This window comes from Canis lupus, chromosome 30 (genome assembly GCF_048164855.1).
Source record: "Canis lupus baileyi chromosome 30, mCanLup2.hap1, whole genome shotgun sequence".
Classification (NCBI taxonomy): Eukaryota; Metazoa; Chordata; class Mammalia; order Carnivora; family Canidae; genus Canis; species Canis lupus.
This window is the reverse complement of record NC_132867.1, coordinates 33372205-33392021: the sequence shown is the minus strand read 5'-3', so window position 1 is coordinate 33392021 and position 19817 is coordinate 33372205. Positions and strand designations below refer to the sequence as shown.

Below are 19817 nucleotides of genomic sequence, written 5' to 3'. Positions count from 1 at the left end.
TTACGCAGCGTTACCGGTAAAGTTTGCTACAGCCAACAGCTGACTATTGTGGGTACACATTAATAGATGAAAACTAAGGTCAAAAAAAATTTAAGTACCCAAAGCAAATTTCTTTTCTGTTTGCAGTTTTTTTTTTTTAAGAAACACCATTGAATTAACCTGCCAACTCCCTAGACCCCTATAAAGTAAGTTAATGGCAATACATTAGTTTAGTACTTCCATGATTTACATGTACTCAGGTTCCATTAAAGCCAGTATTGACTAAAACTCAGACCGTTATGGAAGTCTTTCAGGATTCTTTCATATACTGAAATGTCGAACATTTGATATGCTATGTGTTTGGTTGGTTTTGTTTTTATTTGCTGCGGCCTCGAAGTCAGTCTTCTGGTCACCTGAGATGAAAAGGAAATATTTTGAACTAGGTCAATTCGTAAGGACTGTATGCATTCGTGCCCCCTTTTGGATTTGTTCCTGGTGTCACCTTATTTTTACTTAGCTTCAGAGTGCTTCTGTGATGCTTCCAATTCATTCGTTTTAAAGAGCTCAAGAGAAATGCACACGATCACGTCTTTCTTGTTCGTCTTCAGCATTGCCAACAGGGCATGGGCCCCTGGGTTTCAGAAATGAAGCAGAGAGCTCTGAGCCGGAGGGAGTGAGAGAGGCATTTGGAGCTGGACCGGCCTGGCTTCAAGTCTGATCCCTGCGATTTACTAGCTGTACCTCAGTTTCCCCACCTGTAGAATGGGGGCTGTAAAGAGAAAATGAACTAGGCTGAGAGGCAGACTAGAGTGGTGGTTGGCCACTGGAGAGCTGGCTGCCTCATTCAACGTCTCCTCTGAGACCAGATTAGGTGTAAAACCAGGAAGGTGATATACACCCCTGGTGGGGTGGGGAGGGGCGGGCCAAGGTCTTGTGCAGATTGATGGCAGCACAGCCTGGCACAGGGGAGCTTCTTAAATATTAGCACATGCCCTGGACACAGATCCCTTTCCCTCATCCCTTAGCCCTTACCCAGGGAACTACTGGAACTCTGCCCAAGTGGGGGCCAAGCATTTGCCATTGCCAAGTTATTAAAAAAAAAAATCCTGGCAAATCAGGCCCCCAGAATACAATACAATAAGGGCTTTTTTCTCTTTTTCCCTTTTACCCTATCTATTATTAATTCCAAGTACTGAACCAACTTCAACAACTTATTCCTCACTGAAGCAAAATCCCGTTAACTGAATTGCCTTGTAGAGAGAGGTGGTCCTTTTCCAAACAGAGATTTTATCAAAGTGTTCTTGTTTCTTAACTGGATGCTAGTTAGCACTTAGGGTGCTGTGTGCCTGCAGAGTCTCTCAACATCGAGAAGCTTCCGCTGGGCCATCTATAAGATGGGAAGAATCATAGGAACGGTCTACTGCGTAGGGTTGTTTTGGATGAATTGAGATAATAGATGTCAAGATGCTTCGCAAACAGTCTTATCAATTTGATAATAGAAATCTGATGGCTAGGTAGCAAAATAATAGAAAAATGTAATAGAAAAATTGTGCATATTACACAAAAAATCTGAAATAAAATAGGAGTCTGAAATAAAATCATTATTGGTTTTTTGGAGGTATATTTCATCTCATCAGGTCTTTTGCAACTGAGGAGAAGACAATTGTAGAGAAAAAACAGAGACATTCAAATCAGACCTGCTGTAAATCCATACTGCTAGGAATTTTACCTTTTGCCATCAGAATATCTTGATATTTTCTTTACCTACTGCTATGTGTGCTTGATGAAGATTGAAAACAAAAAGAAGCAACCCTGGTGGTTATGAGAGCTGAGTTTTCTTTTAAGATGTATTTCTTTTCCAAAGCCAAGTGCAGTTTTTCCTCCAGGACCCTAGAATTCCCTTTTCTCTCAGTGAAAGGCTTGGGAAGAGCGCTGGAACACCCAAGGTCCTAGAGCAGCTGGCGGAGTCCTTATTCTTTTTTTTTTTTTTTTTAGCTCTTTACATATGCTGCTTGCCTGAGATTTCTGGATTAGATTTCAGGGAGGTGAAATGTTACACCCTTGAGCCTCCATGCCAGTTTCCCAGGACAAGTCAAATCTGCAGCAGCTCAGAGGTGAGAATCTTTCAAGGCTCCAGAGAGAGGCTGGCTTTCTGTCCTGTTCATTTGCTGACTGGTTGCCAGGAACAGGTTGGGAGAAACTCGTTCTCTTCCTTGGGTGATTCAGCCAGTCTCAAAATAAATAGGCAGCCGAGTGCAGGCAGAAAGGACTGGAAACTGCTGAAATTTGAGTCTCCAGGGCTGGGCTCTTCTCGGGAGCTGCTCTGTTGAACTGTAAAAAGAATCCTGAGCCCTGGGCAAGGGAGCGGCGGCCTGGTGGAAAGACCGCTGGCCTGGGAGACACAGCTTCTGGCCCCGGCTGGCTCTGCGAAGCTCAGCGGCCCACGTCCACTCTCAGAGCCTCTGCTCCCCCGTCTGCAGAATGAGAGGGCATCCGACGATTTTAAGATCCTTATGGGCTTCTCAAAGGATGACTCGATCGATGTCTGTAGGAGCAGTTGCACTTCCAATGCATCATCTTCCAACCTGGAGGAGGAGAGCCCTGCAGTCAGCCCACCAACCTAGGGAGGCAGAGATCCTGGGAAGATGGGGGAGAGCCTGGGGTTGGGAGGGGGGAGAGGAGGGGTGCATCTATCACTCCCCCCGGCTGGAGAAAGAAATGAATAAAAAGGTCCACTCCAGAGTGACATGCCACAAGCAGGGGAAATCATCCTAACTAGATTTCCCATGGCTTTGGCATCATTTAAGAAAAAAGGAAAAAGAAAAAAAAAAAAAAAAAAAGACATCCTTATATCCACAAAGTACTCAATTGTGCAAGCCACGGAGTCCCAACATGGCCAACTTCCTGAAGCTGGCCGGTCAGAGACCTCGGTGTTAATTCCTCAGCCAACTAAAAAAGATGGTTTGAGTCCTGTTGACTTCATTGTTAGATGTTTCTGAGCGAGGCCTGCCTCCCTTCTTCGCCTCCTTGCAACATTATGGGCTGTTCTTCATTACCTGCCCTACCTATCTGCACAATCTAGCCGCAAACAGCTTTGGTTGACCACACCACTTCCCTATTGAAAGTTAATACTGTTTGACTCATTCTGTGTTACTAACCTGAAGCCAAAGAAAACAAGCCAGAGAATAACCGGCTTGTATGGAGTTTGGAAAGCTCTCAGAGGCCCTGCTTTCAAAATCCTATACAGTAGCTTTACTATATCTCTCTGCTGCAGCTGCAAAGAGATGAAGGAAGCAGAAGTGGTTAAAAAAAAAAAAAAAAAAAGAAAAAAAAAAAAAGCTGAGGGTGGAGAAGAGCCAGGGCAGGAGTGGGGCGGGTGCCCCGGAGGCTGCGGGAAGACTCAGCATCATCCGCAGCACTTTCTGAGTCTGCTCAGGGAGCCGAGATCCTGCTTTCACACACCACAGTATTCAGACAGAGGAGGGACTGTTTACGGAGTCAAAGGGAAGAAAGTTCAAAACATTCGTGGAAAAGGAGGGTCTCCTCTTGCATGTGGAGCGGAGGGGAGCTGGGAAGCTGGTCCCACCAAGCCGGGCTTCCAGAGGCAGAGTCCCAAGGTCACGACAGAGAAAGGGGCAAGTCTGTTCCTTTGAGATCTAGGAAGATCCCAGGGATCTAGGGGAGAAGGCTGCTTGCCTTCTCTAGGCAGGTATCCCCAGCCTCCTTGTCCTTCATTCCATAACTGGCTCAGATGCTGGTCACCAGGGTTTAATAGAGGGCATTTGGCTCAGATGCTGGTCACCAGGGTTGAATAGGGGGCATTTGTGTCTTGCAATAAATAGACTATTCCCTCCCAGTGTCACCTGTTTTCATCACCATGTCACAGCTCTTTGGGAAGCCCAGACAAATAGCCACTTGCCTATTGGGGGAGGAGGACTTCCTCCCCTATAGATGCATGCTGCTTCTCAGCTGTACATGGACAACAGGTTGGCTCAGTGAGGTCAGCATCCCCCACACAACCTGAAAGCTTTTCCTCTGGATGGTGTGAGGTATGGCTAATAGCCCATTAAAAACGACTTGATGCTTTTCTGACCAGCAGGTGCTCAGGAGCCAGGGTGCCATGGTCCTCTGTGCACCTTCAGGGCCCGCTCAGCCCCTTTCTAAAGGACTTTGACAGCCCCTCGGTCTCCTGCTTCCACGAGGACAGCCCCAAAGTCAGTTGCCATTTATGACATAGAGAGAGAGAGAGAGGGAGAGAGAGAGAGAGAAATCAGATGCTACCCCCTGTCCCAGCAGACAGGGCTGGAAAACCCAGCAGACAGGGCTTTTAGGAATGGGAGGGCGTTTACTTACCCTTTTCAGAAATACAGGGGAGTAGAGAGCAGCTTGCACACTGCTGGGTGCACATTCCAGAATAAGTCCAGCCTATGAAAGGGGAGTTTAATCACCCCTTCCTTCATTTATTCATTCACCTAGCGTTTACTTGGGTGCCAACCTGGCATGGGCTCTCATGTGGGGTGTGTGCTGATGCGGAGAGGAGAGCTGCAGGGAGGGTGGGTGGCCAGTGTGGAGAACAGGAATGCCCGGGGCCACACAGTGAAGCAGGTGGAATCTGTGGACCTCTGGGATCATGTTCTTGTCCTCGGGGCCTTGCCCTGGGGCTGGCTCTGCTGAAAACCAGGACTCCACAGCTGGTTCAGAAGCTCCAGGCAACATTTAGGTCCATACTGACCTCTCAGTATTGCCCCCCGACCCCGCCACCAAAACGTACCCCCTGAAGTCACCTTCTGTTCCCTTCCGTGGGAGCAGGAGCTCCTCCGTGAAATGAATCCATGTTACCAGCCGTTACTGCTCTCGGGTTGCCTGGGACTCGCTCGCTAACGGGGCTTTCTGGAGACCTGCCCTTAATCGAGGAGAGTGGCTAACGCTTGCAATTACAGGCTGATGGAGAAGAAAGGGTCTTGAACTTGTGAGCACCCCGCCCTCTATGGGGTTGCCTCCACCACCCCCACCACCGAGGGCTGCCTCTGGTCAAGAGCAAAAGAAACCAGGCGGGTTCTCCGCCCTAAGCTACAATTACCTCCTGAGTCACCAGACAGAAACAGGAGGTAACCAGTGGCGACCAGCGACTGCAGATTTGGACTCCTCTGCTTTCAGGGAGGTCCAGGTCTCAAAAAGCTCATGCAAGTGAGCTAAAAACGCCACTGCCTGTTACTTGGAGGCTCCAATGGCAGCAGCTCAGTCTGGTTTCTGTTTTTGTCCGGTGAATCTTGGGGGCCTGGCTTGGGAGGGAGGGGGGCAGGCCCCACGTGGGCCGTCCTTCCGCCTGAAGGCTGTGCTGGTTGTTCCCCTGGCTCTGGCCCAGCGGCCGTGGCCTCTCCGTCCGACTGTTGCTTTGTATACACTTGTCTCTAGCAGTTGGTTAGGTCTTGGCCCACAGGACAGTGTGCGTGTGTGTCTGCGTGCGTGTGTGTGTGTGTGTGTGTCTGCGTGCGTGAGAGAATACTCACTACCAAAAACCCCAGGGGGAATTGCAGCAGCTCGTTGCTTCCGTGAGGGTGTGAGGCTTAACTTAGCACGAGGGCCTTTTATCCATCCTGTTGTATTTTTTAGTCCAATGAAGAAAACACTAGAGAGCACAAGCTTTGCAGACTGTCTGACTGCTAATGAGACAGAAACCTGATGAGCTCAACTATGGCGTGTTTCCGCAACAGGTAGCTTTTCGGAGCCCTCCGCGGTTCCACTTCAGCTGAAAAACTTGAGTTCGAGCTTCCTTCGCCTCAGCCACATTCTGCTTTCCAACAGGCTGGTGGAGCACAGGCGGACGGCAGCCGTCATGCAGGGTCTGAACACCCGTTCAGTGTTTGGTGAGCCTGTCCTGTGCCAGATGCACCCATAGGGGAAGAAAAGAGGCAAAACCCCACACCCTCGTGGGGCCTACAGCCCAGTGGGCACGGACAGACCACAAGTAACATTAATAAGTACCATGGAGACAACCGAAGCAAAAGGGCTGAGGAGTGGCTGGGTCGGCAGTTTGTCATTTAAACTAGAGTGTTGGGGAATTCCTCAGGGAGAAGATGAAATTGAAGCAAAGACTCAAAGGTGAGGGTGGATATATGGTCCACAGATACCTGGGAGGAGGGTGTTCCGGGCAGAAGAAATAGCAGGTACAAAGGCCCTGAGGCAGACCTATAGGACTTATAGCAAGGTGGCCAGTGTGGCTGGAGCAAAGTGGGGGATTCAGACTGTCTGCCTTCTAGCTTCAAAATAGGGAGTATTCACCTGAGAGAGCAGGCTTAACAAAATGCCAGCCTGGCCTCTACAACATGTGCTTTATGCCACGTGAGGGGCCACGGCAGGACCATGGTTTGGGAAGCCCCAGGATAGGGAAGCCCCACGTACTACCAGACTTGTGGTCACTCGCTTACCTACTGCCACCTGCAAGAGAACCAAAACTCTTTCCAACCAAAGGCATGTCCCCGTTGGCGATTCTCCTGGGGTAGAGTATCGTGTCTGTGGATCCCTAGGTATGTTGAAACACATTACCTCGGAAGAAGCAGCCTCCTGATGGACTTTTCTCCACTGGCTCAGTGTGATTATCCATGTGTAGGAGGGAGGAGGGCACCTGCCCAAGGCGCGTGGGTGAGGGGGAGTGGACCACTGTACAGGCAGGGTGATGAGCATTAACCTCAGACTTGCGCTGCTCTTGCTGCTGATGAGAGGGGATGGGCAGGGGATCAAAAAGTATCATTCCTTTTTTTTTTTTTAAGATTTCTATTTCCTTATTTATTTAAGAGAGAGAGAGAGAGAGAGAGAGTTCACACGCACACAAGCCAGGGCAGGCAGTGGGGCAGAGTGAGAAGGAGAATCTCAAGCAGACTCTGCACTGAGCACGGAGCACAGAGCCTGATGCAGGGCTTGATCCCACGACCCTGAGATCATGACCTGAGCCTAAACCAAGAGTCAGAGGCTCAACTGACTGAGCCCCACCCACCCCAGGCTCCCCTTCTGTCATTATTTTCTATCCAATCAGAAAAGCAGGAAAAGTGAGACCCTAGAGTAAAGTTTAGCAGACTGGCTGCCACCCCTGACACTTGCTAGGAGGTCTTGAGGTGAATCTAATGGCCCACTCACTGCCTCTGGATGTAGCCTTTCGAGGATAATGAGGAAAGGGCCAAAACCCAGAATGTGATGCTCCAGTAAGTAGGATGGCTCAGTAAGAAAGGCTCAGTGAAGGCTTAAGGGGAGGGAGGAGAGGACCCAGGAAGACTTATGTCCTAGGTTGCCAGTAACTGTCCGAAAGGCCACTGACAAAACAGCAGGAGAATGAGGGAGACGCAGGTGTCAGGAGGTGTTGTGCAAAGCTGCTGACCACCAGCACACCGGAGGGTAGAACCCTAGATCCAAGCCCGAGCTCCAAAGGCCAGTTTGACAGTTGAGCCTGGGACTGGCTCCCACGGGCCAGGTGTCTGGCAGAAAAAAAAAAAAAAAAAAAAAAAAAAAGACAGAAAGAAACCTTTGAAAGTCCTAACGTCATATGAAGTTGTTCAAGAAAGCCTGTGCTTGGAGGCGTCCAACAAGAACCAGTTGAGTAGCTAATTGCTGCAGATATAATTGCTGTGAATGCTTTTAGAGCCCCTCGGAGTAATCCGTCTTAGTCCTTTAATTCCAGGCTTTCAGATAAGGAGGCTGGGTGATGAAGAGACTTGCTCTTGTCCGCAGGAAAGTTGGGTGGAAAAGGCAGATTTATAATGGAGGTTCTTAACATGCAGACTGGTAGCCACTTCCCTGGTGCCATGTTGTTTCTCTAGGGGAGGGAAGGATGAGAGCGCCTGCGCTAGCACCCCCATCCCTGTGGGCACCCAGAAGTCTCAACTGGGATGGAACAGGCTCCTCATCAACCTTCCCTGCTCTTCCTCAAAGCCCTTCCTTACATGGCTGGGCAAGAGTTACTTTCCCACTTGAAAACTCTGGGATCCCCTTACAGATCAGCCCAAGTACAGCCACAGTGACTCACTGACTCATCCCAGTGCTGGTGGGAGAGAGACGGTCAACGGTCACCCATCTGTCGGGCAGACCCTTGGCATTTTCAGCTGCTCTGCATACATTGAAGAGTTAAAAGATTAAGAAAAAGGCCACCTCATAGTTGTCACCAAAACAAGGCCAGCACTCGGTGCTCGTGGACACGTAGGCTAATCACGGTTCTGGTGTATTTGGGGTGTTCGTGTCTAGCTCAGGGCAAATGAGAAGCTCACTGAAGACACATGTACCATCGGGAAGACTCACTCAAATCCCCGGGGTATAGTCCCTGACCAGCAGCATCGGCATCACTTGGGCCTTATTAGAATCTAAATTCTCAGACCGCACCCCAGACCTACCGAGGCAGACCTGTAATTCGGATGCTCGTTCAGGTGTGTGAGAGTCACTCTCTACTATGGGTCACAATACGTCTCTAGCTCTAGGTGCAAGCTGGGAATAGAAGTGGGATCGTCAAATGCAAATCCTTATGGCGCTCTGGGGGCCCCGTGACCTCGAACTACCTAACAGTGCACACCTCTCCTCTCTACTCACTGGGGGCGCACCGAGATTGGTATTTATAGTTGCATTGAGCGAGATTGCAGGGGGCAGAGGGTGGGGTGAGGGAGTGGATGTATTTTAGGGCCTGCCTTCTTTTTCCTAATTGGCTGTGTGAGATTAGATAAATGACATAACCTCTCTGAACTTCACTTCTCACGCGTGGGTTAAAACACAAGGCTGATTTCCCCAGCTCGTCTCCAGTTCCGAAGTACTCTAACTTTGTACGGATCTCCTAGTTTAGTAATAAGGGAAGAGGCTGGAGGGAAAAGTTAGGCTACCGAAGTTTATATACCATTAGGCAATATATAAACATATATATGTGTGTGTGTATATATATAATATATATTCTAATTTATAAGAGAGTGACATAGATATCACATGCCGTATTTTATATTGTGATATACACGATGGGATAGTGCTGCCCAACGTTAAATTAGCCAGCAGACAGATAGGTTTGCAGTTAAGAAGATTTATTTCATTACCTAGGAGTTGCTTTAAGGAAGGATCACATTCACATTCAGTAGGATTACTTTCCTGTCCTCGGGACTTTAATGACCTGGAGTTGAGACTGTTGTACCAGGAAGAAATGAGCTGTTCTCCGCACACATCCGTTTCCCGAGGCAGTAGCAAATTAAGGGTCGGTGGTGGTGGTGGACAATCCACGTTTTTTTAATCCAGATCTGTGTTGTTAGTATCAGATTGATTGGCAAGCATCTTTTGGAATACATGTATGCTTTTAGAAGAATCACAATGCTAAGGTTGTTAAGCTACAAATGGAGATGGACACACACACGCGCGCGCGCGCAGGTATCTTCTTGGTATTGTCGTTTTGCATACGTTTTCCTCAACTGCGCATCATGACCATGTTTTTAGTCTACACCTTCCTACGTTTTCTGCTGAGAATCTATCAAGACAAGTAGTAAGCCCGTACCAGAAACATGGACTAACAAACCGCCATAAAATTATTCTCTCTGGCCAGAATTTTCCAGGGAAAGGTGACAATTTAGCCATACCTCCTTTCTCTGATAGAGGAGCATACGGCATATTTCACAGTTCAGCAGTGAGTGGTTTTTTGAAAAAGACAGTTCAGTTATGGATGAGATATGCATACCTCCTCAGTCTAGTTTTTATAGCAGAAAATTGAAAGCTGGCCTCATTATCCATCACAGATATCATAACATTTAGGGATGCCTTGTGGGCAGCCAGCCCAGCAAACTACGGGACATATGTCTTTGGAATTGAAGAAGTAAAATTTAACAGATGGGATTAATTTCTTTTTCTTCTTTTTTTTTTCTTTCGGTTTTTTTATGACTCTGCATTTATAATAAAATCCTAAGCGAAGACTTTTCTCAAAATGTGGGAGTGGTAGTAGAGAAACACAATTTAGCATCGTTTTCAACTCTGGTCAAGATTCATTAAGATGCCCTAGTATGAAGTCTCTTGGTAGCCACTATTTTAAGGACCACTGTGTCAACATTCTCAGTTGGCTTCCAGTGTGTTCAGAAAGCCAGGCTGCCGACATGCAAACGTTTAGGGCTGCCTTGTAAGTCTACTAGGTTTGATCCAGCGTTGAATTCCCTGCTGCCCTCTGAAGCCCAGTACTCAGCAAGAAGGAAGAAAAGTGAGTTTGATAGTGGACATTTCCCATACTCCTGTATTTAAAATCTAGGGGGCAAATTGACATTTTAATTGCACACAGATACAGGAAACCGGAGACATAAAGCATTCATTTTCCCCCAGCTAGAAAGTTTATATCGGAAGCTTCTGTATTTCGTACAAAATATTGCTCTTTGGCCCATGAAATCTGATGGCCTCGGAAAAGAAGAATGAGGTGTTCTTTTGATCTAGCTTATAAATGCATCCGAACCACACCTTTAATATGATAATGCTTTTTATTCCCCACCTCCACCCCCTTCCCCCCCCCCCCCCGCCCCACCGTGCCTGGGTGTTACAGCCGGGTTCCAGCACCTCGGTGAGGAAGGGGTTCAAGATTCCCTGCAGAGACAATAACACTCTTACTTACTGCCAGGATCACATGTGGGGAGGGTGTGGAGTGCATGCTTCCCCCGCTCCTCCAAGCATTCGACTCAGCCTCCCGACTCCCAGGGCTTAGGAAATAGCTCAGAGTGAAGAATTGTTTTCTCTGAAAGTTATGCCTGAACATTCCTGCTAAAGCAGGCAGTCATCAGCTAATCTCTGTAAATGACTACGATTTTGGCAGGTGTCAGCTGGTACAGAAATTGTTCACATGTTAAAACATTTTTTTTTTAAACATGTGAGCAACGAGAGGAGACTAATACAAATAAATAAATAAATAAAAATAATCGCACGTTGTGCCCGGCCACGGTAGTGGCTTACCTAAAATGACTTAACTCTCGCTCCATTTTTTTGGTGGCACGGGGTCCCCGATCTTGGTGGCCGAGACAGACACAATTGACAGCCTTTCCTCAGAGCCCGACCGTAGACCTGAAAATGCCGAGTGTTTGCATTTAGAGTGATCTCACACACATCATTCTCCTGGATCACCCACTGTCCTTGACACGGTGTTCTTTAAAAATGCCACTGGGTGCCCAAGGAATGTGAAGTTTTGAAATGGGTACAAAACCTGCTGGAAGCCTCTGCACCATTACTTCGCCAGCCGGCATTCTTTCTGGGGCAAGTAGAAGCCTCCAGAATCATTTTTCCTGCCTTCTTCTCCGCTCAACTCCTAATACCAGCCATTAGGTCGTGCGAGGCATTTAAAAGGCTGAATTGCCATGCCTTGCGTGGCTTTTGCGTTGGAATTGTTTTTGCTGCAAGAATACCAGATTTTTCAGCCTAAGTCATCAGAAAGCTAAGAATCTGCCACCAAGATAAGAGGAAGGAGGATTCCAGAGGCACCACAGTTACACCATGATCGACTGAAATAGAATGTTCTAGAAAAAGACAGTTTCCCACTTCTGAGGGAAAGGGGTGACAGGGGTTGTTCCAGGACCTGGCCCTATGGCCTTTCGCCCACGAGGCCGGTGCTTAAAATACTCAGTCGGTAAGAGGCCTCTCACTTGTGTGCTGGCCCTGTGTGACTCAGGCTGTTTGTGTTTAGGTCGAGTGTTGTGGGCTGCAGGGCTGAATCAGAGTCTAGATTTGCCTTGGTGACACATGAAAAGAGGGAGCATTGCATTTGAACTACACAAATATTATGCTTAAGTCGTTCTCCTCATTTCGGAGCCGACCAGGTCTTGTTCATGATAAAAATCACTGCAATATAGTGGGTCCTTTTTTTTGGTGTGGAATTTGAGACGGTGTCAACTGTGCCAAGGGGCCTGGCAGCGGGAAGAAACGGCAAGCCACGGAGATTTGGAACCATAATATAAGTTATAAAATTTAATTTTGTAATTGTAGCGACTGGGAGCTGGGCTGCAATCTACTTCTCCCACCCCGGGCTGGCGGGGAGTGGAGTCCAGGGATCCTCTTTCTAACTGAGGTCTGGGGCAGGGCATGTGAAAGAGCCCTTGATGGTGGCAACAGGCAGGCTGCTCCTCCAATGTTGTTTGGAGGCCACCTGACGATGGGGGGTGGGGGGGGTGCGGGACGGGTGTGTGAAATTGGTCAATGAGCCTTTATTCGAACCACAGAGGTGAGGAAGGAGCAGGGGCCTATCCCTCTGAGGATGGTGGCTCTATCCGTACATCCTGAGCCTGGGTTCTGCTTGGCAGGCCTTGAGTCTCCAGTTTAAAGCCATCTTGTTGGGGGGATAAAGGGAGCAAACTGGAGGCCCAGCCCTCCCGGCCTGTCCCATGGGACTGGCCTCTGCTCACTGCAGGGGGAACACGGCAACACATATACTTACTGTCTATACGGACAGCTGAGTGGCCCAACTGTCCACCCTGGATTGCTGAGCCCCTGGGGGAAGCTCATCCAGTCTGCGGGCACAACCTCTAGGTTCCAGATGAGGCCCTGTCAACCCCCTCCTAGAGGGTACACGGGGGGAAGCGGGCTTCGGGGAAGAATGCTGAAGGATGCTCGTGAAAAGCTTTCGAGGAGAGGGAGCGAAGAGGGGCCGAGGGGCTGCCCATGCCCTGCATCTAGCAGGAAATCCGACCTCCCCCAGGACTGTGGGTTTGCAGCCACACCTCATTTCCTGTTGGACGGGGCGTGCGCTAAGCTGGGCGGCCCACTTTGCTGCCCGTGGCCGGGGTTGCAGTGAGGAGCGGCTGTTCTGATGCCACAGGGAGGGCACCTTTCCTGGCTGCCCTAGCTCAGCCCGCAGTGCGTGGCCAAGTGCCAACAATTAATGCACCTTCCCTCGCTCCCGACCTTACACCACCACGATCCCCGCACGCCCGCTGCATTCTTGCCCCGCGGGGACGGGCGCAGAGGCTTGGGGAGATGGGGCGCAGGCTGGGGCAGCACCCCGTGGCCTGTGATGAAAGGGAGCCCCGGCTGCTGTGGGGTCGGTGGCCCTGGATCTCCCCTGGGAGCCAGCCAGGTGCGCCAATCTCCAGCAAATCCACGTTGGGGGTGAGGGGGCAGGGAGGGGCAAGACAAGAGAACCCCGACTTTTAGCAAATCCACAATACATTTTCTGATCTTTTCCCTCCCTCCTTCCTTGCCTCCCTCTCCCCTTCCCACCCCCCACCCCCCTCCCCACAATAGGACATCGTCAGAAACTAGATGATCAGACCAAGCCCGGGAGCTTGTCCTTTTCTGAGCGGCTCAGTGAACTGGAGCAGCTGCGGCGAACAGCCATGAGGGTCAGCCCACACCACCCAGCCCCCACACCCAACCCTCGGGCCTCCTTGAACCACTCCACTGCCTTTAACCCTCAGCCTCAGAGTCAGATGCAGGGTAAGTACCTGGAGGGAGCCCGCTTCCCGCCTCGCCCTCGGGCCACACCCCCCAGACCCATCCTGGCTTCTGCTCCTTGCTCAACGGGTGGTCCTCGGCCCAGCAGCCTGGGAGCTGGTTAGACAGCAGAGTCTCTGGCCCGCCCCAGACCTACTGAGTCAGATCTGCACCGTAATGAGATCCCCAGATCGAGAGGCACTGGCACCTAGGATATGGAGAGATAGATATCTATGTGTAGATAATATCTTGAATTTTTTGAGTTAGCTTTGGCTCTGCTGTTTTCCTACCTACCCATGAGGCTTGAACACACACACACACCAAGCAAGGTGAAAGTCAGGACATTTCAAGTTCTTATTGCCTTCAATTATTTGTGGGGTTTGTATCTATATGTTATTGTTTTTTTTTTAATATAAAGAAATACTTCGATAGCCTGGATGCCATCACATCAAAGGTATTATTGACAATAAATAAATTTGCAATCAATAAAGAATGCAGGTGGGCCCCCCCTCCCGATACCCACATACCCGGGTTTAGCCAGCAATTGCAAAAACAGGGTAAAATGCAATAATTGCATAAAACATGCTGTGCCAAATGAGAGAAGACGCACAGTTCATTTGCACCATAGAAGCCACTCTTGTCTATGATGATTTGCTCTGCGATACCATTTCGAATTTCTGAAATCCAGTTGTTTTCTCTGTGCTGGGCAGGACGCAGCTGCGTACGATACGGTCACAGTGAGATTCTCCAAGCAGCGGGCTTGTCTAACTCAAAGGGAGAGATAAGCAACACATCTGGGGGAGAGGGCAGGTGGCCAGCCAGGGACATGCTACTTGCCCTCTGGGACCGCAGAAATTAGCTTCCCCGGGGGGTTTCTCTGTGCAGGTCCTATCGTGGGACATGTCCCGGTCCTGAGTTCTCTAAGGTTTTGGGACCAGTCGCTCGCTTTGGGGGTTAGGATATGCTTTTGGGGGGCTCTGGAAAGGCAAGCAAGCACCCTTGCACAGAGTCTGATGGCTCATGCCTCGAGCTCTCCTAGTTCTGCGTCTGGGGGAGGTTCTGTTATTTGAATGGAAAGTTTCCAGACAAGACTTCCTGTCAGATAGCAGGCACACAGCTGCTAAGTGGTCCATCTGAAGGGTGGCCCCCTTGTCCCCAAACAGAAACATAAAGCTTGATTTGGACGGGTTAGCTCTCATCTGCAGATGCATCTTCGGCGTATTTAGGAAAAGGCCTCCTTGAGATCCTCAGTTTTGTGGTGCTTATCATGAATACTTGTTCGAGATATGCATATTGATTTTTTTTTTTAATGCCAGAATGCAAGCGTGTACGGTAAATCCGATCGAATGGCACGTTAAGTGAGAGGGATGAGTGAGGAGTGAAATGGTCCTTTCCTTCCGAACAGAACAAATTCTAGAAGGCGATCCCCTGATCCTGTGTGCGGGGCCGCTGAAATTAATTTATGCCATCCTCAGACCTCCATTCGTAACATCAGAGGGAAGACTCCTGTTTTCTTATGGTCTCAGCCCATAACTGACAATTTATCCTACTGGGCTGAGTAAGGGTTTTTCCTCGCTCTGCTGGTATTGGAACCCAAACTATTAAGCATCTTTAAAAGCAAGGGAAGATGCAGGGCGGCAAGTTGCAATGGTCACCCTTTAGGCTGGCTTCGTGGCGGACAGTTTTGGTGAGGAATGAATCAGATCTGATTTGCCTCCTGGTCAGATAGGCTCTTTTTCCCCAAAAGAAGAGGGGGAGGGTGGTAAGTGAATTCTTGTCCTGGGCCGCCAGCAGCTCTCGGGTGGAGACATTACCAAGGCCGGACGGGCATTCTTCGGCTCTTTGGAATACTGTATGCTTAGCAGAGTATCAGGTTTAACACAGAGCCTCTCCCCTTTCTTGTTCCTTTTAAAAACTTTTTACTTCTGCAACATGTAAGTAATAATAACTTGCTTTTAGAGTGCCCTAGAGGTTTGGTTGCTACTCTAAAGAATGTGTTAACTATATTGCTGAAGCTCTTTCTTTCCAAAATATGATTTGCTCTTCAGTCCTTCACTTGTAAAATTGGAGGAACTTTTTAAAAATAACTACCCAGGATACATTCATGTAAAACTACTTTTCCTTTTTCTTTCTTTTTTTTATTTCCTATAAGAAAAATTTTTTTTTTTTTTTTTTTTACCCTAGTCATGTTTTGAGTAGACCCGAGGGATTTTTTTTCCCCCTGAAATTAGAAAGTTAACAGGGATAAGAGTAAAGTCTCTTTCAGCCAGAACCTTCATTTTGTTCTTGACAAGTAGGAAAATGCTTATTTTCCTGGCTTAGCTCTAGAGACTCCATATTATACTTAAGAAGATGCTTTATATAAAAATCCAGCATGTGTTTATGGCTCTCTTTGAAATGGCAGTCATCGTTGTAAGAAAAATATCCCAGAGGTGGTCACGGCAATTCTTCAGCGGTGCCGTACGGGTGTGTGACTGTTTTCAGCACCGGGAAACGTCAGCAGCCGGGGCTTTGGAGGGATCGTGGGGTGACAGAGAGGCTGGGACCTCATCTGGAGAGCTATGTCTGCCCCTTGAACTCTGGCACTAGGAAATCACAGATCCAGAAAAACGCCTTTATTTATCTAGAATCAGATGTGCTCGAGAATCCCTCAGAATAGGCATCTCAAATTATCTGAAGCAAGGGAAGAGGGAGGGGGGGCAGGTTGCCATGCCACCAAACCACTGTTTATTTGTTGAGGTTTTAACTATTAAAAGGGCTGAGGTTAATATCAACTTCCTCCTTTACCAGCTCCTAAAATTGAATAGAAAGTCATTTTGTCATGGCTACGCGACTCGTTTGGGACGTCATCGCAAACTTCTCCAGGCGAGTCTTAGGGCTCTTGTTCAGTCGTGGGAGGGAAAATGGACACGTGTCCTTTTAAAAGATGCGACCAGCACAGATCCCAGCGAGATGAAGTCGCTGATGCTGGATCGGTCACACATGCTCCCTTAGAGATGGCTCCAGGCAACCCCAGCAAGTCATTTGAAGAATTTGCCTCTTGATTTACCAAAAATGATGAACCACATTTAAGGCTGCATGACCCCTTCCTTTCTGGGGAGGATACCCAATATTTGCTGATGCAGAAAACTGTCAAAACTGGACAAAGAGGCCAGTTTTGTTGTTCTCGCGTGCGTGGTCATAAACTTCCAGGCGTGAGGCTTAACTCTTTCACTGGACCAGTTATGGTGTATTTTGGCACAGGTCAGGCCTTTTGTATACATTATTCCGCTCTCACCACAATCCTGTGCTGTGGTTTATAGACAGAGCAACTGAACCTCAGAAGCTAACAACTGCCCAGAATCTCCAAGAGCATGAGTGACAGACTTGGACCCAAACCCAGACCTTTCTGGCTACAGAGCCAGGGCTGACGGGGTGGCAGTTTCTCTTGGATAGAGGATCGATTAGACACAGGGCTGACCAGTGTCCAGAAGAATCCCGATTGTCAAAGGGGAGATGGGAGCAGTGCTGGGCCGGACGTTCACTTGGCAGGACTGTGTTGGTTGTGTTCTGTAGATATCGCTAATAATGAGAACCTTAGGGCCAGAGTCTGTGGCGGGCACCTCGATAAGCTGTCTTTTTTTGACTGGTGTGTGTGGGGGGTGGGGTGGGGGGAGATGTACATTTGTTTTGCAACTTGAGGACAAAAGAAAACTCAGAATAATGCATCTCTAGCATGAGGGAATGAGGGATGAGGGGGAGGAGGAGGGCTTCCCAGCCACCCTCTGTCTGCTTTACCGGGGCAACAGCCTGGCCTTCCTGCATGGAGGAGTCTCTCTTGGGGTCCAGTGGGACCAGAGCCTTCTTAATGTCTAAATCCAGGCAACCTCTGATGAGCCTCGAGGAGTGTGGGTGCCTCGCTTTGAGAGTACGGTCAGGCAGTGGAGAGCCTGACATCTCCGATTCACCTCCTGAGTTTTAGTAATTCCAGTGATTTTTGTGTTGATAGTGTTTCCCCGAAGGTTGAAGTTACTTTGGAAAGACTATGTTCTCTGGTACTATTGTCTGTGAAGCTTTTTGGAGATATGAATTGACTTTGTTCTCAGCTATTAAACAGGGTTACTTATGTCAGTGTTTACCAGCTGCATTGACAAAAGGGGGAAAAAAAGCCTCTCCACTTCCCTGTAGGAGGAGAGACAAATCCCCTTTCCAGCCTTGGGGGTGAAATATCCAACTGCATAGCACTTTTCTCTACTTCTTCTTCTCTGTCTCTTTCTCTCTCCTTCGTTCTTCTTCTAGAAGTTCAAAATCAAAGTGGGGATGGGGCCTTACCGTCAAACACCAGAAATTTGGGGCACCTGGGTAGCTCAGTGGTTGAGCGACTGCCTTCGGCTCAGGGCATGATCCCAAGGTCCTGGGACCGAGTCCCACATAGGGTCCCCGCAGGAAGCCTGCTACTCTCTCTGCCCGTGTCTCTGCCTCTCTCTGTGTGTCTCTCATGAATCAATAAATAAAATCTTAAAAGGCAAAACCACCAGAACTTTGCACGTATAAACCTGTAAGTGGTCATTTAATGGTTACACAACAAAGTGAAATAGGGTGCTAGGAGTCAACTTAGAAGGCACGCTGTAAACGTGAAAAGTGAATGATTTAAAAATAACTCTTATCTAGGTATAGTAGAATTTGAGAGCCTTTCAAGGTTTACAACAAAATCTTCACACGATTGAAATCCAGCCGGAATCAGGTATCCCCATGAATAAAAAATAAATAAATGAGTGCAAGAAGGGCAGGAAGGGAGGGAAAAAGGAAAGGGTGGAATGGGCGCACGATGAAGAGCTAACGCGCAGGGCAGGAGCAAGCCGATGGGTGCCACCGCTGTGTCCTGTCCCTGCTTCTCCCAAGCAGGTGGACGGTCGAAGTTCATGGAGCTAGAAGCCCTCCCAAGGCAGGAATCGAGAACCCGGTTCAGGTTTTCTGTGTTCTTGGCTGGTGCAGTGTAAACTCTAGGTTTCAGGAAAGGTTGAAAAGCTCATACTAACGAATTGCGTCATAGACATTTGGAAAAGGAGAAAGTAGGATGGGAAGAAAGCTAACTCTTGGTTTTCTCCTTGAAAAAAAGGCCCCAGAGCCTCTGCACCCTTTGTGCCCTTGTGGCTTGAGCCTGCTACGGCTGCACTGTGTCTATCACCCCTGCCCTCCACTCACTCCTTGGAGGGGCAGCCAGCCTTACGCGAGCGGTCCGCACTCTGTTGGTGGAGAGGCATCGCTACCGACGCAGAACCCCCTTGAACAGCACTGCTCAAATGCCTGCCCTGTATTTATTTACAAGCACCGCACAGCTAAGTACTTAATAAACCAGCCCTTCAAAGGAGCCGCCAGCCTGGCCGGCTGTCAGCACCCTAGTCATCATAAACCACATTTTAGCGGGCCTGCATTTTCACACCAAACGTTTTCGTGGATGTCGTTCAAGGTGACCAGACCGTGTTTTCCAGAGCATGTTGGTAATGCCTTGTGGACATCTTTTCTCATTACAAGAAAGAACAGTTCACTTTAGGGCTTTGATCTCAATGATAAAATATTCCTTCTGAGGATTGGATACGTTCTGAACTTTCCCCTCATTCTTGTCATCTGTGGGCCGGCGCGCACGTGTGGGAGCGCACACACGCCGACAAAGGTTTTGTTCAGAAGAGTGAGTTTTTAATAAAACTGCAGTTGGAGGCTTCACTTGATAGCGATGGGTTAATCGGCGGGAGAGCTAAGCTTGAAAACCGAATGTCCCGCAAAGCGCAGGGTGGCTAAGAGTGAAGGCTCCATAGGCAGGCCACCTTGGGCCCAACCTGGCCCCCACCACGTACTGCCATAGGACTTCTGGCAGGGGACGTAACTTCCTAAAGCCTAGGTGTCTCCATCTGCAAAATAGGAGTAACAGTTAATTCTTGGATCCTCGCACCACTGCGAAGCATGAAATGGTGAGCCGTAGAGCCAGCCCGAGGATACCACTAACAACTCTTAGCTGGTAAGCTCCGCATCCCCAAACCAAACGTCTCCATTTCCTGTGGCTGCTGCAACTTGGTGGCTTAAAACCACAGAAATTTCTGATCTCGTGTTCTGAAGGCCAGAGTCCAAAACCAAGGGGTGGGCAGGGCCGTGCTCCCTCTGAAGCCCTAGGGAACTGTCCTTCCAGCCTTCGGTGCCTCCAGGCATCCCTTGGCTTGTGGCTACATTGTTCCTATCTCTACTTCCATCTTGTCATGGCCTTTTCGTCTATGTCATCCTCTCTTCTGTGTCTTATAAGGACACGTGCCATTGGATTTAGGCCCCACCCAGATAAACCAGAAGACTCTCATCTCTTCTCACTGAATGGCACCTGCAGGTTGTTTCTCCAGGGAAGGTCACATTTACACCTCCATGGGTCAGAACCTGGACACCCCTTTTGGAGGGGCCAACCTTCTACCCAT

At 48.8% G+C, this 19817-nt stretch overlaps 1 protein-coding gene across 6 annotated transcripts in view; it reads left to right on the top strand.

Annotated features, from left to right (window-relative positions):
• RUNX1 (RUNX family transcription factor 1) overlaps nt 1–19817 on the top strand; it is a 254069-nt gene that overhangs the window by 197081 nt on the left and 37171 nt on the right. For 4 of the 6 annotated variants that reach the window (XM_072806877.1, XM_072806878.1, XM_072806875.1 and 1 more), the window contains one exon: nt 13192–13383. The exons of the other annotated variants lie outside the window; for them this stretch is intronic. In XM_072806877.1, coding sequence (XP_072662978.1) covers nt 13192–13383 — 192 coding nt within the window. The remainder of the gene's footprint in view (nt 1–13191; nt 13384–19817) is intronic. 6 annotated transcript variants of the gene reach the window in all.